The 22665-nt window shown below is 50.3% G+C and overlaps 1 pseudogene and 1 gene segment (V, D, J or C); both read right to left on the bottom strand.

Annotated features, from left to right (window-relative positions):
* Window positions 1-3666: 3666 nt before the first annotated feature.
* LOC128846239 (Ig heavy chain V region 914-like) lies at window positions 3667-4276 on the bottom strand. The segment is given in 2 exon segments: window positions 3667-4007; window positions 4190-4276. Coding segments are annotated over 2 exon segments (387 nt in total).
* A 4767-nt stretch (window positions 4277-9043) lies between these two features.
* On the bottom strand, window positions 9044-11376 carry LOC128846238 (Ig heavy chain V region 3-like; annotated as a pseudogene).
* Window positions 11377-22665: the final 11289 nt, after the last annotated feature.

Genomic DNA, 22665 nt, shown 5'->3' with positions numbered 1-22665 from the left:
GTGAGACTCTCGCGGGCATGTCTGACGGGGAAGGAGCCGCAGCTGTGGGGAGCCAGCAGCTGGTTCCAGGCACCACAGTGTGAGGAACCGCTTCAGGGAAAGGGAGAGAGCTGGGCACGGAGGGACGGTGCGGGTTGCGGGCTCTGTCAGAATAAAGGCCGTGACCAGGGCCGGCTCTGGCTTTCTTGCCGCCCGAAGCAAAAAACACCCGGCCGGCCAGAGCAGCAAAGGGGAGGAGGAAAACAAACCTGCCCCCGGCCGCAGCAGTGAAGGAAAGAAAAGAAAAAAAACCAAAACCAAAAAACCCCACAAATACCTGCGGGGCGGCGGGAGCGTAGGTGCAGGGGAACTCCCGGCCCTGCAGACCCTGGGCAGCAGAGTGCGCACCCCGGCTAGCGGGGGGGAGAGAGAGAAGGGGGGCGGCCAGGGCTTCCTTAAGCGGGGTGCTTGCCATGCGGCCCCTCCCGCTGCGCTCATTTTATCGGGACTGTCTCAATATTTGCTTCTTTGTCCCGCGTCCCGACCAATGTTTGGTTGGGACACTTGAGAAACAAGAAATGTTGCCCTCCCGGGGGGACTCTCGCCCCCGCCCCGGATCCGCCCCTTCCTTCCCCCATTGGCTCCCTTCCCAAATCCCCACCCTGGCACCGCCTCTTCCCCAACCACAGGGCATTCCTCCTCCCTCCCAGGCTTGCAGCTGCATGGCGGCACAAGCCGGGAGGGAGGGGGGTGGTGGTGGCAGCCCCTGAATCCTGGAGCTGGTGAGTCAGCTCCGGCACCCGGGCACCGGGCTGGCAAAGGGGGGCTGACGAGGCCGAGGGAGGGAGGGAGACGGGGGCCCGGGGCCGGGAGCGCAGCGCGGAGGCTGTTCCAGCCCTGTAGCCCGTGGGGCAGCGCGGTGGGTCCGGGTGGAGGCAGCGCGGAGCGGGCAGGGGCCAGGTGGACGGCGCAGGCTGAATCACCGCTGCTGCCGGAGAGCCCTGCGCCTCTCCCTCCCACTCGCGGCTGCAGCTCCTTCCTGGCGGGACGCACCTCCCGCCCCCAGCCCGCCCTGGGCACATGTGGTGCATGTCCCGCCGCCGGCGGGGAGCCCCGTGCCTCCCCCACTCGGCTGCACTCCAGTGGCTCCTTCCCGGCGGGAGGGAGACTAGGCGCGGGGGACACGGGCCGCATGTGCCCGGGGTGGCGGGAGGCGGGTCCCACCGGGAAGGAGCCGCAGCCGTGAGTGGGAGGGAGAGGCACGGGGCTCCCCAGCAGCAGTGGGGATTTGGCCCGTGTTGCCCACCCGGCCCCTGCCCGCTCCGCGCTGCCTCCGCCCAGACTCACCGTGCGCCGCATGTGCCCGGGGTGGGCATGGGGGCGGGAGGCTCCGTGAGGAGGGCAGCGCGTGTGGCCGGGGCCTGCTAATGCCCCCAGCCCCTTTGAAACTCTTTTTTTTTTTTGCTCGCCCTCCCCCGGCCCCTCCACGTCCTGATATTTTAGATCTCTGATCTGGTCACCCTAGATGGAATGCTGCCTCTTGGAATCTGCCGCCCCAAGCACCAGCTTGCTCGGCTGGTGCCTGGAGCCGGCCCTGCCCAGCGACAGTCTAGAGCCCACGCTCCGGGGAAATGCATCGCCCTAGTGTCTGGTGCGGTTCCTGTAGCAGAGACACCTGTGAGGGGAGAGACTGTGCGCTGAGAGACACACTGCTGTGCGCTGCTGGAGGGAGTGAAACTTGCTCTCTGCGTAGGGATATGTCAGTGCTGAAGCCCAGATAGTCCCTTACGCTGACCTGTAAAGTGTTCGGTGACTCCATTCCAAGCTATGCCCGGTTCAACTGGGTTCGAGACATGTCTGAGAAAAGCAGGGAATGGGTCAGAGACAACCAATATTCTGGGGTCATAAACTCTGCTCTTACTCTCAAACACCGTGACTGCCAAGAAGAAATCAGACAAAATGCCTGCTCGTGACCCAGAGGCGAAGGGGAACAAGATAGACTGGAGTAAGACATGTTTACACTGGTGTAACCTCATACAAACTAGGCATTGCACCGTTATACCCTCGTGGGTGCAAACAAATTTAAAATTTTTATTAAGATGTTAAAAAAAAAAGCGAATGATTCAGAGTTTAAGCATAGAAGTTTCTGGTTATCAGGGAATAACGTACAGATTATCGAGGGTGCAAAGTTTGGTTTAAGATCGGGTGGCATAAGGAATACATAATCTGCAATATCCCCGATTGGGGATAAAAGGTTGATGGGTCAAAGTACAGGCATTACTTTTCTAACTCAACAGTTCTATGGATAGAAAAGCTGTGTGTAGACTGGAGCTGAGCACTCTAGGGAGTCATGACAAAGTTCACCGGTTTGACTTAGGCCTTGTCTGCAGGGGAAATTCGTTTTGTTATAAACGAAACTGTGAATTTAAATCCATGTACAGATAGTGGTCTAACCCCAATGTACACTCTCGTTTGGGTAGAAAAGTGTCTTTCTAGGGTTTAGCTTATATCGCCTGGTCTGCACTTAAACTAGCTTTCTTTCTTTCTTTCTTTCTTTCTTTCTTTCTTTCTTTCCCTGTATAAGTACTTTTGTTTCTCCACATTTGAGAAAAAGAGTGTCTCTCCTGTACCGCTTGCTATGGGGAAATGTTATGATGGGCATATGAAATAGGTATTAACAATGTCCCCAGGGAAATGACACTCTCCTGAGAATGTCTCATGGCAAAGGAGCAGCAGCTGGACGTGGGGGAAGGGCTGGTTTAGGCCGCAGAGCATGAAAAACAGCTCTGGTCAGGGCCGGCTCCAGGCACCAGCTTACCAAGCAGGTGCTTGGGGCGGCCACTTCGGAGAGGGGCGGCATGTCCAGCTGTTCGGCGGCAATTCGGCAGACGGTCCCTCACTCCCGCTCGGAGCGAAGGACCTCCCGCCGAATTGCTGCCGCAGATCGCAATTGCGATCGCGGCTTTTTTTTTTTGGCTGCTTCAGACGGCCCAAACCCTGGAGCCGGCCCTGGCTCTGGTGAGAGGGAAGGAAAAGGGAATGGAGAGAAGATGCCGCTCCTGGGCTTTGTCAGGATACAGGCTGTGGTGGCAGGACACAGGGCAGAATCTGACCCGCAGGATGGAGGGAAACCCAGCGCCGTATTATTAGGTGCTTTTCGTGTAGAAGAACTGCCTCGGAGCGAGGGTGGGTGTGAGAAACACTGCTGCCCCGTCAGGCAGGGAATGAAATTTGTTTGTGGGAGCCTGTGTCAGTGCTACCTTCTACTGGAAGGAAAGAGACCGTCTTAGATCACATAAAACATACTGACATGCACATGTGGATACCTGGAAATAAGCACGGTCCATTCCCAGCTTCCGGCAAACAGACTCTCTAAATAATGTCTCTGGCATTTCTTCCTCGTAGTTCTGTTCACAAGGCAGGTTGAAGGGAAGAAAGCTAATGATCAATAGTTACTGAGGCGGATTCTATTTCTGCATTGCTGGCCACTGAACGAGATACTCTCTATTCCCTCAACATAGCGAGTCTTTAATTGCCAATGTGCGTTCTCAGAGGACGGAAGCCCCGATGAAGGGCTGGAGACTTTACAATCTATGTATCTGTGTCTAAACTGCTCTGCTGTGTCAGTGCCTGCTGCTGTCTGCTGGCGCCGAGAGCTGTTTGGATTTGAGGAAGAGGTTTTTGTATTCACTGCAGTTGATTTCTGATCACTGTGTCTCTCGCACAGTAATACCGGGCGGTGTCTTCCGCTTTCAGGCTGTTCATCTGCGGATACACCAGGCTGCTGGAGTCATCTCTGGAGATGGTGAATCGCCCTTTAACCACATCACTGTAAAATGTACTGTGGCTATTAGCAGCATTATATATCAGTGAGACCCACTCCAGGCCCTTCCCGGGCGCCTGACGGACCCAGCTCATGTGGTAGCTGCTGAAGGTGAAGCCGGAGGCTTTGCAGGAGAGGCGGAGAGATCCCCCGGGCTTTTGAATTCCACCTCCGGACTCCACCAGAAGAACCTGGGACCGCACATCTTGGGGGAAAAGAAGAAGAAAAAGCTACTTTAGTATCACATTAATACAAGACCTCAGCCAAAGCTCACAGAAGCCGTTGGAAAGATGCCCATTCACTTCACTGCACTTTGGGTTGGGGAAGAACGTCCAACCTTCCCCGGAGTCTCTCACTAAGGTTGTGGGCGAGAGAGGCGAGAATTACCTTCAAGGGCCGCTAGAATAAAGAGAAGATTCAGCCACGATATCATGTTGCTGATGTGAGAGGGGTTTCTGACGGTAACTGCAAAGACACCAGGACCTTGGCCTGCTCCCTTTTCACACTCTGCTGTCCAGGAGAACACAGAATTTATGCAGGATCCCGAGACACTGAATTTGCATCACGTCCTCTTTAAAAAAAAAAAAAAAAAAAAAACACACATCAGAAACCGCAACGTCATTAAACTCAGGCCTTCCGGAGTCGAGTTCAGAGGAAGAAAGATACTTGGTTGGAGAAGAGGAGCTAGAGTCTCTCTTATAGAATCACTTCTTCAATGATCTCTACAAGAACACTCGGGGCCTCTCATAGACAAAATGCACCATTAATTGTTCACCTGCTGCTGAGTTCTGTCTCTTCTTAGTTTGTGAGTTCCTTGCCACTGTGTGTCCCAGTGCATTGAGCACTAGACTGGGCCATGGAAAACTGGGTATTCATTCCTTGGTCTGCTGGGTTGCCTTGGCTAAGTCACTTCTCTCTGTAAAATTGGAATAACCTTTTAGGTTCACCTAACCTTCCTTTGTGAAGAGCTCTGAGATCTGCTGAAAATCGCTTTGATAACATGCTAGGGGTTGGTGCTATTACTAATGTCTGAAAATGTCCTTTTCTTCTTCTATGAGAAGAAGGAGGCAAGCATTTGAACCCAGGGGGGCTGGAACAATTTTTATAGTGAGGTGCTGAGATACTGAACCAGACTGTAAACTCTGTATATAAAGGAATCACCTTCAAGCCAACGTCCCTAGGTCCAGCACCTATGTTTGAAATTCTTCCTTGCAATGCTGGACGACCAGACAGAATTATTATTAGATTAGAACATTAACATGAATGGGAGTCGGGTGTGGATCCCCGCCTAGCCTGCTTTGAATGTCGTAGCCCAGAAGTCCAAAGAACTGAATTCTGCTAAGTCATACGGTAACAATGGACAGTCGGCACCTGACAGAATCTCTCTACAGGTTCGGGTTATAACCCTGCAGGGGTTTGTAGGCCTGTGCAACTGTCACTGAGAGTACAGTACCTGCATGGCTTTGAGTGGGGCTAATGGTGTGAATCAAACCGTTCAGTCGCATAGAAGTGTTGTCTCACTCTTCTTCCTCTTAGTATTACCGTTCAGATTCTTTTCAACACCCACTATAAATAGGCAGCAATACAGAGAAAAATGTCAAGCTAACGTTTCTATGGAACTGCTGGATAAAATTAACAATACAGAGACCTTAACAGCTCCGCCTTGCCACTGTGTTTATGCAACAGGGTGGAGTGTTTAAAGGGTCTTAATGCAAATACTCCAATCCCCTGGGAGCTGGAAACCTCACCACGTTGGGTGCCTTTGAAAATGCCAGTCTCACACTCTAGTTGGTGGAGGGCCTGTTCTTTCTCGGGTAAGATACAGTGCGCTCAGACGCACAGCTCAGCAAGATTTAAGTGTGGGAAATCTGTTGCAAAGACTGTTATGTAAAATCCCGCAGCACTGCAGGGTTGAGCTATTCCAAATTGCTGAAGGGAGATGGCAGGTTTGTGGATGATTTTCAAGGATGCAAATGATTTCAGGGAGACCCTAGTACAATTTCTTAGGCCTTGATTCATGAAAGCATGTAAGAATTTGTTTAAACCCATCTCTATTCAGGACACTACTTTAACTTTAAGCACAATTCTTAGTGTCCCTGATTGAACTTTGCACTTTATTCTCAGTAGTGTCATTGGCTGTACAAGACCTGAAAGAATATTTCTCTCATATCACTAAAACAGATAGAAATCCCTACATGTTTACCTGCTGATATGTGCACCAACACGCCCTTAATACTTATCCCTGAAATAATTTGGTAGAGCAGTATTTAACTGTAATTCACTGCTGCCCTCTGCAGCGTGTTGGTAAAGTTGTTACCATTTCAGCTCGGTTTTTGTTCTGTGCTTAACAGCTTTCTGCTCACTGAGTGCCTAGCGCAGTGATACCGAGCGGTGTCCTCGGATTTCAAGGCGGTCAGGTGCAGATACAGCGGGTTGTTGGGGTTGTTCATGTCGGTTCTATCTGCCTGGGGTATTGGGAGGTGGAAGGGGGTGAGGAAACATGGGGAGCAGTGGAGTGAGGGGCACAGAGTGTGTTGGGGGGAAACGGAGTGTTGTGGGTTGACCTCTTCTAACAGTGCGGTTAGTCTGTGTGTGTATGTGTGTATGTGTGTGTGTGTGTGTGTGTGTGTGTGTGAGAGAGAGAGAGAGACACACACACAGGATGGAAGCTAAAGACAGGAGTCGTCCCGCTCACTGCTCTCTCCGCTGCGAACTGTAGACCTCCAGCCCCCAGCGGAGAGTTTGTCCTTAGACAGAGAGGGCAGGTTTCTGTCTGAGCTCAGCCCGGCTTCCCCTCACTGTGTGTCCCGCACAGTGATACCGGGCGGTGTCCTCGGGCTTCAGGCCGGTCATTGACAGATCCAGCAGGTTGTTGGGTTTGTCTCTGGAGATGGTGAATCGGCCTTGGACCTAGCTGGCGTAACGTACGGTACTGCTGGCCCACTAGCTTAGATTTGTGACCCACTCCAGGCCCCTGTCCTTTTGAGCGCTGGGACGTGGGCTGGCGCTAGCTCGCCCACTGCGAAAAGCCCCTCCCCCAGCCTAGGGAGGAGCTACTGAACCGAGAACCCACCAAGTTCAGGGGACAACAAAGGCAATAATGGGAACAGGCATGGGGGTCAAAGGGTCAAAACTAGGGAACCAGAAGGGGACACCGAGCAGAGAACGCTGGACAGCACCCAGTGCTCCTCGAAGGCAGCGGGAGAGCCGGCGGATGCTGCCCAGAGGATCTCTGCCCAGATACGTGAGCAGATAAAAGAACGAAAGACAGCCCCACAGTCGCAGGGCCCGCCCCGCCAACCTCGTCTCCCAGGTGTTACGAATGGCCACCTTGGCCCTGGCCAGGAGGAGGTTAACCAGGTGGTCCTGCAACTTCGTGGGGCCTTGGATCAGGTGTGCCTAAATAAACAAGTGTGGGGAAAAGTGCAGCCAGACCCGCAATAAGAGGTTCTGGAGGAGCCGGAAGAGGGGTGTGCAAGAAGCGGTGTGCAAAATTCAAGGACAGGCTACACCATGATCCTTGATGACATAATCTCCTCTCTTCCCTTTTCTTATTTCATTGGTTATGGTTTGAAAAGCCTGTGATGCCACTCTCGAGGTAGATTATATTTCTGCATTGTTGGTCAATGCATAAAGCGATCTCTGCTCTGTCAGCATAGTGGGTGTTTCATGATCAATGTGTATTTGGAAAGGACAAAGCAGTGGAGACTTTATAATCTATGCTCCTCTCTGTCAAAACAGTTCATTAATGCTGAGACTGCTGGCAATGAGCCGAATGGAGAAGGGCATAGGAGGTTTTTGTGCTAACCGCAGTAGGTTTCTGCTCTCTGACAAGGCGGTGCCTTCCCTTACCCGGAATACCTCTGCATGCTTCTCTGTCTGTCCATACATTGTGCCTCTGTCTCTTGGTGAAGGTCTGGAAAGTGAGTGGTTGATTTTGGGCGCCGCCATAACCATAATCGTTGCTATTTTAATTAATCTTGGTCCCCATAATTATGAAGAACGGGGAAGTGTTTGTAACTCACCATAGAAGTTTGGGGTAACTTCTCCTTCTCCTTTTTTAAGCCTTGCCTGAGTGACTTAGGAACACAAGTCCCACTGACAATCAAAAAGATGGGAAGCTGAAGACCGGCGCTGGCTCTGGACGGTGTGAGCGGCGTGCGGCTTGACTATGAACAGGGCCCCAGGGAGCTCATTTGCATGGACCAGGGGGTGGGGAGGGACAATATAACGGGGGGGATCTAGGAAGTGTCCGGTGTGTGATGCAGCGTCGCGATGTTAAATCTCCTGGCAGGTGGATTCCAGAGTCCAGCTGTAACACGGAATGTTCCCTTCTGCTATTTCTTCTGCCTGCCGGAGATTGGCAACCATGAAATTACTGACTGGAGACAGTCTGTCTGTCTGTCTGTTTCTGCCCCATCCCTCATTTTGATGTTGGTGTCAATGGTATAACCTAGGAGCCAGGTCCATTACTGAACCATTCCTTGTTCATGGGAATCTGGAAAATTAGGACGGAGACAAACTGTGCAAAGATGATTCGGGAAAATGTTCTGTTGGGGGCTGTATTGTTGGAAAGGGTTTGGAGTCAAACTCCTTAGTCTGGGGAGAAGGATCAGTGCTGCAGGGGCAGGAGAAAAGTCACCCCTTGTGCTCAGTAGCTGGACAGGCCCTTGTGATGTCCCTTTACAAAGGGGTGAATTTCACACAGAGGTTTATCAATAGGCTGCCGGGGAAGGTCACTTCTAGTTTATTGGCCAGACCCTTCCGGCCCATAATCCGCACTCAGGACTCAGCGTTCACACTGCTCTTCACTGAGGGCTCAGCTTCTATCTCCAGTGACTTCACTAGGAGAAGGAGGGAACCTGCAATGGGAGCGTGTCTGATCAGATAGCCCTGGGGAGTCACTGCGGGTGTCCACAGAGTGAGGGCGGACGCACCTGCTCCTCCCTGAAATCCACCCTGGGCGTTGCTCCCTGCGCTCCCCAGGGGGAGATGGAGTCAGCAGAGTCACTGTGCAGTGCCAACAAGGGGAGATACTTTGGTCTGTTCTCACTGCTGCGGAGCGAGAGCGCCTCCCCCAGGAAATACCTTCCCCAGTCTGTGCAGGGGGAGGTTTTTGTCTGAGCTCAGGTGGTTTCTCCCTCACTGTGTGTCTCTGGCGCAGTAATACACGGCGGTGTCCTCTGCTTTCAGGCTGGTCATTTGCAGGTAGAAATTGGAGCTGTCCTTGGAGGCTGTGAATCACCCCTTGATGCTGTCAGAGTAGTAATTTGTAGATGAAGGTGTGTAATAGCTGACCAGCCACTCCAGCTCCTTTCCCGGCTCCTGTCTGACCCACGCCATGTAATAGCCGGAGACAGTGAACCCGCTCACGGCGCATTTCAACTGAGTGGATTCTCCGGGCTTCTTCATTTCTGGACCGGACTGGGTCAGAACAACCTGTGACCGGGCCCCTGCGTAAGAAGAGGGGAGGAGGGAAGAATGAGGGGGAATAAAATAAGTAAGAGCACTTGCAATCTATGTTAATATCATTGCAGAAAAGCCGTGATAGTCTCCTGCTTCTGCAGTGGATTTGTGCAGAGAAAATACCTTCCAGAGAAGCCGCAAGGAAAAGTAAATGGAGCCAAAGTCTCATTTTCCCTGGTGTTTGAGGGGAAAATTCTCAGGGAGACTGGCTGGTAACTGCACAGACACAGGGGGCTGCGGATTGTCTCTCTCGGTGCCTCCTGGGCAGAAAGAGAGAGAGAGATTTAAGCAGGAAACTGTCGCCCCCGTTTGCATATTCCCCTCCTTATAAGAGGCACAAATGTCTTGCCTGCTCTCTAGATGTCAGTGACATTTGAGAAAAGGGGTATCTTTGGCAGGGAGCTTCATTCTTAAGAACCCATTCCCAAATCATAAAGAGGGGGCCTCTTTAGATTTTTCAGAAATCCAGTCTTGGTTGTTGATATGCTATCAATAATCAGTAACTGACTGAGAACTGCATGTCGATAACATAAAATTTATTCCGTTTTGCTTATTGCTGACTGATTGTTGTTGGGTACTGAAGAAATCCATACATGTACAGATAAGAATATCCTGTTAAAATACCCTGTTTAACCCTGATAAATACCCTGTTAAAACAGACTTTCCATTTCAACTGGATGGGTGCCTGGCCCTCATCTCACTGAATCTCTCATTGTATCACTAGATCCCTTCTGTTACCAATGGTTTAATCTGTTTGAATGAATGGGCCAGAACACCAGCTATCGGCAGTCGGGGACGGAGCCTTGGGATCCGTGTAGCTTCCAGAATTCACAGCAGTGAGGCTCTGACCCCAGAACGATTGTCCTTCCCTCGGCCTTGTCCAAAGCTCCGGAAAGTCAAAGAAAGTTTTCAGACTCGATTGCAATGGCAATTGGATCAGCCCCGAAATGCATTTTTCTTCCTGAAGGTGGCAGACGCCGGACTGTGAAACCGGGCAAGTGTCGGTCACCCGGAGAGTGATGAATGTGAATGGGGAGAGATAGATACTGTGGGGGGGGATAGATAGATCGATGGAGATTTGGGAATGGATTTTAAATAGACAGATAATGCGCCGTGGTATTAGGTTCTCAGACTGGTTGCAGACCAGTTCAGTGATGAGGCCAATAGAGACAATGTACAGGGCAGGGAGTCAAATACATGTATAACATTAAACATACCCTGCATAGCTCTATGGCATTGACCAAGAAGGATTTGGACAGCGCCCTTAGGTTCTTTTATAGCTCCCAGGGTTTTTGTTTTCATGTCTCCTGCTTTCGATCCTCACACTGGTACTGAGAGGTGAACATGGGAAATTTAAGATGTTTTGGGGAGATAAAACTTTCTTTTCACCCATATCAGTGTCTGTAATTGAATATCTGGGACCAAGTGAATCCCACCCACACCGAGTGCGGGACACCCCGTTTCCGTTATCACCACCTCCTGTAGATCTAGATCTGACTGAACAGCCGGGTTCATTTCCCCCATTTCAAACGGAGGAAATTACTGTCTCCTGTGAGCTCCCAGCGCGCGGCCTGTCAGCATCAAACCAGCTGGGACTTCCTCTGGTAACCACCACGGGAGGTTTTGTCTGAGCTCAGACTTGCTTCGCCTCACTGTGTCTCTCCCACAGTGATACTGGGCGGTGTCCTCGGGCTTCAGGCCGGTCATTTGCAGATACAGCAGGTTGTTGGGATTGTCCCTGGAGATGGTGAATCGCCCTTTGACTGAATCAGCGTAGTATGTGCTAGTCCCAGTGCCGCTGTTGATACCGGCGACCCACTCCAGCCCCTTCCCGGGAGCCTGACGGACCCAGCCCATCCAGTAGCTGCTGAAGGTGAACCCGGAGGCTTTGCAGGAGAGGCGGAGAGAGTCTCCGGGCTTTTTCACATCCCCTCCGGACTCCACCAGCTGCACCTGGGACCGGACACCTGGGAATAAAATATTGTTAAGAATCATATCAATATTGTTTGGGATGAATACAATATTCCCCTCTATCTATAAAGAAATTAGTTGGAGAAAATACCTTCGAAAGCCACTACAATGAAAATTAAGTGAACTCAAAGTCTCATTTTCCCGGGTGCTGGAGGGGAAAGTTCTCAGGGGTCCAGCCAGTAACTGCACAGACCCAGGGGGCTGCGGATTGTGTCTCCGAGTGCAGCCTGGGGACAGAGAGAGACCGATTTAAACAGGACACTGTCACCCTCATTTGCATATCCCTCTACTTATAAAGGACAGGACAGCAACTCCTTCCCCAATAAGAACAGGAGTGCTTGTGGCACCTTAGAGACCAATGATCACACTCCCTGCATCTGCGGATCCAAGACAAGGAGGAAGACCCGTTGCTAGAGAAATAAGGATCGAAAGAGATAGATCGGTAGATTAGATAGATGATGAAAGTTGCCATACTGGTTCAAACCCATGTCATCCCGTACCCTGTCTCTGTCAGTGGCCCTTACCAGAACTTCAGGGAGAGTGTACAGAACAGTGAAATCTGGAATCTTCCACTGCCCGCTTCTGTCATTTAGAGATTTAGGGTCTCTCGATCACAGGGTTGGGCCCTGACCCTCTTGGCTAATAGTTACTGATTCTCTAGGAATTTATCTAGTTCTTCTTTAAAGTCAGTTATACTTTTGGCCAAAACAACATCTCATGGCAATGTGTTTCCCTGGTGAATTGTGTGTTGTGTGAAAAATAACGTTCTCTTCTTTCTATTAATGCTGCAGCCTATTAGTTTCATCCAATGAGCCCTGGTTTATGTATCTGGGGAAAGGGTATGACATCGCATGACCTCCTCATAAACAAACTAGGAAAATACAACCTGGATGGAGCTACTATAAGGTGGGTGCATAACTGGTTCCCTGAGAGTAGTTACACTGCTCTACAGCCAAAATGCTTCTGAAATAAATGTAGTCAAACTTTACTAATTCTGGGTCACTGAGAATGAAAATGATGCTTAAAATTGTCGATTGGCTCTAGTTTTCAAGATATGCTATTGGGTCAGTATATACGACCCTTGACTTGGGAATGGCGGAGGATAAGTGAGTTATAAAGGGAAGGGATCTCAATTTAAACCAGAAATGACTAAAATACATCTTTGACTGGATCTATTAATAAATCTATGACTGGGTTTGGACAGTACTTGCTTTTTAGGCAAAACAATGAATGATGCAATCTGAAGCTGGTATTGCGTCATACATGATATGAATTGCATCATGTTATTCCTAGACGTCATGGATGATGCGATCATAACGAAGCTTACATCACTCTGCTGAACAAATTGCCCTATATCAGCTCTAGAAATCATATAGTGTCGTGCTCTCTTATTTGTCAGTGTTTGATTTTGCAAAGGGACACATTTCTGTTTAGCCAAAGTGAGCAGAGATGCCTCGTACTTGTGTGAACAGTGCAGATAACTTCTGCTGTTTGTGGTGAAGTGACTTTTGCATCCCAAAAGCGCAGTATAACCACTTTGGTTAAGAAAGCCTATCGCCTTTATTTTGGCTGCAAAATTGGAGATCAGGACAAGAGGTGGGCCCCACACATATGCTGCAACACTTGTGCAACAAATCTTCGCCAGTGGTTGAACAGGAAAAGGAAATCTATGCCTTTTGCAGTGCCAATGATTTGGAGAGAGCCAACAGATCATACCTGCAATTGTTACTTCTGCATGGTGCCTCCAGTTGGTAAAGGTGTGTCAAAGAAGAAAAAGTGGACTGTGCATTATCCAAACATTCCATCAGCTATACAACCAGTACCCCACGGAGAAGGACTGCTGGTTCCTGATGCACCAGAATCATTCTCACTTGAGTCAGACGAGGAAGAGGATGAAACTTCTGGTCCTGAACCATCAATGTCAAAGGACCCACATTTTCTCCCATCCTCCTCCTCTGAACCACACCTCATAACACAAGGTGAACTGAATGATCTTGTCAGGGATTTGGAACTACCCAAGAGTAAGGCAGAGCTGTTGGGCTCCAGACTACAGCCGTGGAATCTCCTGGCAGGTAATGTTAGGGTTTCCATGTTCTGTGACTGTCAAAAGGATCTTGTCCCATTCTTCTTCATGGAAGGTGATCTTGTAGCCTGCAACAACATCAATGGTGTGATGGCAGCCCTCAACATCGTTCACCATCCAGGTGAGTGGAGACTGTTCATTGATTCATCGAAAATGAGTCTTAAAGCTGTTTTACTGCATAATGGCAATGTTTTGCCATCAATTCCAGTTGGTCATGCAGTCAATATGAAGGAAACCTATGACAACATGAAACAACTTTTGAGGTGCATAAATTATGACCAACATGAGTGGCAGCTTTGTGGTAATTTGAAGGTTGTTGCTCTCTTGCTTGGTCTGCAGACTGGATACACAAAGTACTGCTGTTTTCCCTGTGAATGGGATAGTCGTGCAAGGGGTTCCCACTACATCAAGAAAGATTGGCCACTCTGACAGTCATTGGAGCCTGGGAGGAAAAGTGTTCAGCATCCACCACTTGTTGAATCAAGGACGATTTTGTTACCACCCTTACACATCAAGCTGGGTCTGATGAAGAACTTTGTCAAGGCCATTGACAAAACACAAGCAGCTTTCAAGTACCTCCATGGAAAATTTCCAAGGTTAAGTGAAGCTAAGATAAAGGAAGGTGTCTTTGTTGGTCCTCAGATTCGTGAACTTCTTCGAGATGATGCATTTGACCATGCACTGCGTGGTAAGGAAAAGACGGCATGGAAAGCCTTCCAGTTAGTGGCAATAAATTTTCTCGGAAACAACAAGGCAGATAACTACAGGTTGTTGGTGGAAAACCTCCTCAAGACATACAAAAGCCTTGGTTGCAACATGTCACTAAAGATACATTTTTTGCACTCTCATCTAGATTTTTTCCCACCGAACTGCGGAGCTGTGAGCGACGAGCATGGCGAGCCATTTCACCAGGACATTGCAACAATGGAGAAACGCTATCAGGGCAAATGGAGCCCATCAATGCTTGCTGGACAGTGACAAGAGATGCTCCATTTAATGAATAAAAAGAGACGAGCCAAGAAGCGCCGAGTAGACACTGAATAGGACTAAACTATGTACAGAATCGTTTTTTGCCTTTTGTTTCATAATCAATTTTATTCATATAACCCTTTTGCTGATTTTTAAAGTGTTACATAAACAGGACAGGTGAAATATTATCATGTAAAGCAACCATAAACACATGAAAAGACCTAGGTTTACAATTTATGATTAAAACTCTACTATCTACACAATATACATAGATATAAAATGTAAAAATTTAAATATCTTAGAAACAGTAGCCAATCAGTTGTTTTAATTGTCATATTTGAATTCAGCACATCAAAATACATAATAAATAGCACATTTTATCTCTGAAGCAGACGACTTCTCAAAAATTGTAGACCAGTGTTATCAGTGGTTCACAGTCATGCTGGAAGGTACAGAGCAGGGATCAGTTCTGGGCAGGGCCGGCTCCAGGCACCAGCCGAGCAAGCCCGTGATTGGGGCGGCAGATTCAAAGAGGCGGCATTCCCTTCAATCCTTTTTTTTTTTTTTTTGCTTCGTCGCTTCGGCTGCCCCACAGGTTTTTTCCTTTTGATTAGCTGCGCTGGGGGCCCTGTAGGGGGCGGTGCGGAGGATGGGAGCTGCACGCTCCATCTGCTCCAGCTGGTGCCAGGTCTGCAGCAAGCCCGACAGGACAGTCAGCGTCCTTCCCTGCCCGCTGACCGGAGCGGCACGGAGCCCTCCCGGCAGGCAGTGTGGCCGGAGGTGCTGCGTGGCGAGCGCCCCGCTGAAGGAAGCCCTGGCAGTCCCCTTCTCTCTCTCCCCCCACCCTCTCCCCCTCCCGCCCACTGCCCAGGGCACGTCTGCAGCGCTGGGAGTCCCCCTGCACCCGCGGTCTGGCTGCCCTGGAGGGCTTTTTTGCTCTGCCGCTCTGGCTGCCCCGCAGGTGGTTTTTTTTTTTTTCTTGAGGTGGCAAAAAAGCCAGAGCCGGCCCTAGTTCTGGGTCGGGTTCTGTTCAATGTCTTCATCAATGATTTAGATAATGGCATAGAGAGTATGCTTCTAAAGTTTGCGGACGACACCAAGCTGGGAGGGGTTGCAAGTGCTTTGGAGGATAGGATGAAAATTCAAAATGATCTGGACAAACTGGAGAAATGGTCTGAAGTAAATAGGATGAAATTCAATAAGGACAAATGCAAAGTACTCCGCTTGGGAAGGAACAATCAGTTGCACACATACAAAATGGGAAATGACTGTCTAGGAAAGAATACTGCTGTCAAGGCTGGATCCCCACTTTGAACTTTAGGGTACAAATGTAGGGGCCTGCATGAAAACTTCTAAGCTTAACTACCAGCTTAGCTCTGGTTCCGCTGCCACCATCCCAAGGCTAGTTCCCTTCCCTGGGAAGCCTTGAGAGACCTTCACCAATTCCCTGGTGAATACAGATCCAAACCCCTTGGATCTAAAACAAGGAGAAATTAACCATCCCCCTCCTACCTCCCTCCAACTCCTGGTGAATACAGATCCAACCCCCTTGGATCTTAAAACAAGGAGAAATTAACCATCCCCCTCCTACCTCCCACCAACTCCTGGTGAATACAGATCCAACCCCCTTGGATCTTAAAACAAGGAGAAATTAACCATTCCCCTCCTTCCTTTCACCAACTCCTGGTGAATCAAGATCCAAACCCCTTGGATCTTAAAACAAGGAGAAATTAATCATCCCCTCCTTTCTCCCACCAACTCCTGGTGAATACAGATCCCACCCCCTTGGATCTTAAAACAAGGAAAAAATTAATCAGGTTCTTAAAAAGAAGGTTTTTAATTAAAGAAAAAGGTAAAAATCATCTCTGTAAAATCAGTATGGAAAATAACTTTACAGGGTAATCAAACTTAAAGAGCCCAGAGGACTCCCCTCTAGTCTTAGTTTAAAGTACAGCAAACAAAGATAAATACTCTAGTAAAAGGTACATTTAGAAGTTGAGAAAACAAAGGAAAACTAAGACGCCTTGCCTGGCTATTTACTTACAAGTTTGAAATAGGAGAGACTTGTTTAGAAAGATGTGGAGAACCTGGATTGATGTCTGGTCCCTCTCAGTCCCAAGAGCGAACGAACTCCCAAACAAAGAGCACAAACAAAAGCCTTCCCCGCCCCCCCAAGATTTGAAAGTATCTTGTCCCCTTATTGGTCCTTTGGGTCAGATGCCAGCCAGGTTACCTGAGCTTCTTAACCCTTTACAGGTAAAAGGATTTTGGAGTCTCTGGCCAGGAGGGATTTTATAGGACAGCTGTTACCCTTCCCTTTATAGTTATGACAACTGCAGAAAGGGATCTGGGGGTCATAGTGGACCACAAGCTAAATATGAATCAACAGTGTAAGGCTGTTGCAAAAAAAGCAAACATCGTTCTGGGATGTATTAGCAGGAGTACTGTAAGCAAAACACAAGAAGTAATTCTTCTGCTCTACTTCATGCTGATTAGTCCTCAACTGGAGTATTGTGTCCAGTTCTGGGCACCTCATTTCAGGAAAGATGTGGACAAACTGGAGAAAGTCCAGAGAAGAGCAACAAAAATGGTTAAAGGTCTAGAAAATATGACCTATAAGGGAAGATTGAAAAAATTTGGTTTGTTTAGTCTGGAGAAGGGAAGACTGAGAGGGGACATGATAACAGTTTTCAAGTACATAAAAGGTTGTTACAAGGAGGAGGGAGAAAAATTGTCTTAACCTCTGAGGATAGGACAAGAAGCCATGGGCTTATATTGCAGCAAGGGAGATTTAGGTTGAACATCAGGAAAAACTTTCTGTCAGGGTTGTTAAACACTGGAATAAATTGCCCAGGGAGGTTGTGGAATCTCCATCATTGGGGATTTTTAAGAGCAGGTTGGACAAACACCTGTCAGGGATGGTCTAGATAATACTGAGTCCTGCCTTGAGTGCAGGGGATGGGACTAGATGACCTCTCGAGGTCACTTCCTGTTCTATGATTCTGTGATTCTAACTACTTCACTGCTTGAACCCACAAGGCTGCAGCTTCTCAGTGCAAGACCTGCAGGGGCTGGGGAATGAGGGGTTTAGAGCAGGGGAGGTGAGTAGCCCCAGTTGCATCATCCCTTTCTCTTAAGGGACTGATCAATTCAACTGCGAATGGACTCCAGTTCCCAGCCCCGAGCTCACAGAGGAGAGTGACGGACTAGAGTGTCTAGCAAGGACTGTGCGATGTATCTTTAACACAGTGCCTGATACTTGATCAAAGCCCTAGTAAATTCATGTATCATCCTTACAATATTGGGGTCTGTCATTTCAACACCAATTTTCCTACCGTGCACTCAGGATAAACTGTTTACAAAGGGCTAGTTATTTAGTGTCCCTGGGTTTTTCTTTGCCATTTTGAGGCAACTTAGAAGGGGCTTGATTTTGAGAATTTGGGTGGTCAGCACCTCCAGAGAGGTGCAGCAATATGGGTACCCAAGCACGGGGCACAATGATCATGTATAAAAATATTGGACACAGATGTTAAATTTTTTAGGTGAGAGAACAAAGGATGATTAATTTGCTTTTATGATATTGAAATAATTTATTTTTCTATGGCATATTTGAAAGCACCCAGGGCAGTTAACAAAAGGCCTTTGGGCACCTAAGAAGTGTTTGTATGTCATCAAGATGTCCCCCTTTTGCTGAGAAGCGGAGACATGGTAAATAAGACTGGTGTCCATTTGAGCCCCTTCTTCTGGGTTAGGGGAATTGTTTGTGCAATGGCGCCGCTTTTCTGTCTCTCTAGGACTGGTCCTGATGGTTCAGGTTGAAAATGTTGGTTGTTTGTGCCCTGGGGACACTCATCAGTCGGGTTATTCTTGCTGTGTCTCTGCTCACCCGACTCCATGGAATTCTCCCCCCTCTCTGCACATTGGCTGAAGTCAGAGCTAGGAGAAGGACACTAAAATGCCCCTGTGCTAAAGGTGCACGAGGCACAGTAGGTGTGTGTGTGAAAACAGGCCCATATCCCACCCAACCGGCACAGGATTCAGTGTGAACAGAAGGGGGAAGGCAGGGGAATCGGGATTGTACACTTCTAAACTGCTGCATGGGGTGAAGAAATTCCTCTGGCTCGGTGGGACACAGTACAGGCAGAGGCCCTTGTGTAAGGCCCTCCACACGGGGGTGAATTTCACTCACACAGAATGATCCAGGGTCTGAGGGGGGAGGTCACCTCTAGATTAGTGACCCCCCCCCTTCCAGCCAATCATCTTCATTCAGGGCTCAGCCTTGCCACTGACCTTCCCTCAGGGCTCAGCTTCTCCCTTCACTGGAATAAGGAGGGAGCCTCGCACTGGAGAGCGGCTGACCAGAAAGCCCTGGTGAGTCAGTGGGGGCATCGCAGAGTGAGGGCGGATGCACCTGCTCCTTCTTCCCTAAAATAGCCACTGAGCATCTGCTCCCTGCGCTCCCCAGGGGCAGATGGAGTCAGCAGAGCCCTTCTCTCCCCTGGCAGCTGTGTGGGATCTCCTCAAGGGGAGATACTTTGTGTTTCTCTCTTCTCACTGCTGTGGGTCGCAAGCGCCACCCCCAGGAAATCCCTTCCCCAGTCTCTGCAGGGCAAAGTTTTTGTCTGAGCCCAGACTGGCTTCCCCTCGCTGTGTGTCTCTCATACAGTAATACACGGCAGTGTCCTCGGGTCTCAGGCTGTTCATTTGCAGGTAGAAATTGGAGCTGTCCTTCGAGGCTGTGAATTGCCCCTGGATGGTGGGAGAATAATACTCGCTCCCTGGTTTCCAGTAGTGGACCAGCCACTCCAGCCCCTTTCCCAGCTCCTGTCTGACCAGTCCATATAATAGTCGGTGATAATGAACCTGCTCACGGCGCATTTCAGCCGAGTGGATTCTTTGGGTTTCTTCAGTTCTGGACCGGACTGGGTCAGAACAACCTGTGACCGGGCCCGAGGGAAAGAGGAGAGAGAAAAGCGAACAATGAGGGAACCGGTCACATGAAATCCGATTCCCCTTCAGTTAACATCAGGGCTGCCCGGGGAGGAGCAAGTGGGGCAATTTGCCCCAGGGCCTGGGCCCCGCAGGGGCCCCCACGAGAATATACTATTCTATAGTATTGCAACGTTTTTTATGGAAGGGGCCCCTGAAATTGCTTTGCCCCAGGCCCCCTGAATCCTCTGGGCAGCCCTGCTGACAGTTACGTTCATGCGAGTCTTTGTTTCTCCCAAAGCTGCCTGGGTGGAAGCATCGGGGTGCTGCAGAAATACAGAGACGCAGAGAGAGAGGAGATTGCCGCTCCTGGAAACGTGTCCTTACGCCCTGTCCCTCTGGCCAGTCACTGTTTCTTTAGAGTCATGTCTTCCTTTGACGCTGCTCTGTCAGATCAGGCACCTTTGGCTAGGGCAGCCTGCTGCAGCCATACAGAGCGATTGGGGGAATTGGGCTCCAGCGGTGATGGTGGGGCGGAAATGGGGCTGGCTACATCAGCCTGACCCCCTGTATACGCTGCCTATCTGTACGGACAGGTCCCCCTAGGTTTCCCTAGGAGCGCCCGGTCTGGAATCTCTCTCTCCAACCAGAAACACGAGTGTGAAAAATCCTGAACTCTGTGTTAGCCTTGCCAAGTTCCAGTCCACGTTCGCTTAGAGGACAGGGTCGATGCATGTGGGATCTAGCTGTCATGCTGAACTTCACTCTGGAGAGCCATAAACCAGCTGTTTGATCTCTCCCCTCAGGTGCCTTACTGCGTTCTTACATTATAAACCAGTGCGGTTACAAGGTATCCCAGTGAAGGGACCCTGCATTGGCTGACACGTCTGTGCTAGCCCCTATGTGCTCTCCTCTTTCCAGATGTGCTGGCCCCTTGTACACCCTCGAAATTCAGGACTGAGGGCTTCTGAGTTTGATGCAAACTGGTTAGTTTGGAAATGGTACCGATTTCCCTTTAAACCCTACATGGATTCGAGCCCAGAGAGGCAAACCTGATTGGAAACAGTGAGGTCTGCGCTCGGAGAGGTTCTTGGGGATTTGGGGATTTTGAGAGTGGCCCTGCAAACCATTCCTAGCCTGAGTAATCCTTACCCCACAAATTGTTCCACTGGAGCCAGTGGGGTCAGTCCCATTAGTAAGGATGGCAAGATCTTAAAGAGAACTAGACCCTGCGGACGTTTGTCTGGTCCAGCCCCGGGCTCTGTTCCCAGCACCTGAGCTCCTTCTAGCTTTCCATGCACCCAGCTTCTCTTTTCTAGTGGGCAATTGTGCAGTAAACCCCGTGAATCTCGAGTAAGCACACGGGCCGGTGCTCTTTTCCTTGCAACACCCGAAAGCCTCAACTCCTGGGAAGAGGATGGCCAGAATGCCGCCCCTGGAAATGTGCCGCCCCAAGCACGTGCTTGCTTTGCTGGTGCCTAGAGCCTGTTCTGGATGTAGGGGAGAAACGGGGTTGGCTCCTGAGACCCTGCTGTGGGCAATGCCCCGCCTGTCTCATCCCCTAGAGCATGGACTGAATGTTGCAGTCGGCCAGGGCTGCCCGGGGGCCGGGAGGGGGCAAGTGGGGCAATTTGCCCAAGGCCCCAGGCCCCACAGGGGCCCCCACGAGAATATAGTATTGGAACTTTTTTATGGAAGGGGCCCCCAAAATTGCTTTGCCCCAGACCCCCTGAATCCTCTGGGCGGCCCTGCGGTCGGCTGGAGCTCTAGAAATCCGCTTCCCCCTTTTTGGCCCAGTCCCAGATTTACTCTGTGTCACTGTGTGTCTGGACCAGTAATAGGTGCTGGTGTCTGCAGCTGTCCAGGAGCTGAGTTGGAGATAAACTTCGTCCTTTGAGGTGTCCCTGGTGCTGGTGACACGAGGTGTGAAAGCCGAGTTATACTCTGTGCTCCCCCGTTAGCTGTATCCCGGATAAACCCATCCCCTCCAGCCCAGGGGGCTGCCAGACCCAGCTCCAATAGTAGTTGCTGACGGAGACTCCAGAGACTTTACAGGTGATACTGAGGGTCTCTCCAGCTTTCACCGTCCCCGGACCGGTCTGGACCAGCTGCACCTGGGAGAGGACACCTGGGGAATGGGAAACAAAGAGAGGAATGAATGAATCACGGAACAAATCTATGGATTGGCCCCTATTTACCTCCTTTCCCAGAGACACTCACAGGTGAGAGCAGAGAACAGGGAAAGGAAAAGCAACAGAGATTTTATTCTTGTTTTCATAGAATGAGGGAAGCGGGCAGGACCAGGCAGTTCTGTGGTTGGGGGGATGCCGAGCTTCCTATAGATCAGTGGTTCTCAAACTGGGGCCGCCGCTTGTGTAGGGAAAGCTCCTGGCGGGCTGGGCCAGTTTGTGTACCTGCCCCGTCTGCAGTTTGAGAACCACCGCTCTAGGTAAATGTCAGAGAGATTTGATGACAACACAGAAGTCACAACTCTTTGGTGCCGATTTACCCACTGGAACAGGAGCTGCCGTGTGGGCCATGAAATGTTCTGCTGGGAGAACATCAGCCAATATGATCCCAAAAGGAAAACACAGACACACAGAGACTCTGACAGAAAGAGAGAGAGAGAGAGAGAGACACACAGAGAGAAATACACACAGTCTGTGTGCAGGGGACGGGGTCTGCACTCAGCACTCCCGGCTGAACTGGCCTCACTGCCAGAATCCGCTTCCCCTTTTTGTACAGTCCCTGCTCTGCCCTGTGTCACTGTGTAGCCTCTGGCGCAGTAATAGGTGCCGGTGTCTGCAGCTGTCAGCGAGCTCAGCCGCAGATAGTATTTGGTGTTGGAGGAATCCACGGAGATGGTGATTCGGCCTTGGAAAGACGGGTTGTAATTTGTGCTCCCGGTCCAGTACCCCATCCACTCCAGCCCTTGGCCCGGGGCCTGGCGTATCCAATTCCAGTAGTAGCTGCTAGTGATGGTGCCCCCGGTGACAGTGCAGGTGAGTGTGAGGGTCTCTCCGGGCTTCACCACCCCCGGGCCGGACTCCTGGAGCTGGAGCTGGGACAGGACACCTGGGAAAAGCAGGGATCGGTCAGATTCAAACCCACCTTCCCCCTCAAACCAGTGCCGCCTCCTGCAGCCTCCCGCCGACACTCACCCGGGGCCAGAGCCAGGAGGAGCAGGGGGAGGAGCAGAGAGTTCATTGTGCGCTAGGCGGGGACAACACAGAGCTCGCAAGGGGCAGCTCAGCGCCTGGGGACTGTGGGTCTGGGCGCCCCGGGGCCGCTTCTTCAACACAGAGCCCGGAGCAGGGATTTGCATAACGTGGGAGCACCCAAGCGAGGGGAGAGACAGAGCTGATAAAAAGGACAGGGTGAGGGGCCCTCTGCCTCTCTGTGCCCACACTGGACAGACAGAGTGTGTTACACACACACAGACACA

This window comes from Malaclemys terrapin, chromosome 12, assembly GCF_027887155.1.
Source record: "Malaclemys terrapin pileata isolate rMalTer1 chromosome 12, rMalTer1.hap1, whole genome shotgun sequence".
Classification (NCBI taxonomy): domain Eukaryota; kingdom Metazoa; phylum Chordata; order Testudines; family Emydidae; genus Malaclemys; species Malaclemys terrapin.
This window is presented reverse-complemented; position numbering and strand designations above follow the sequence as displayed.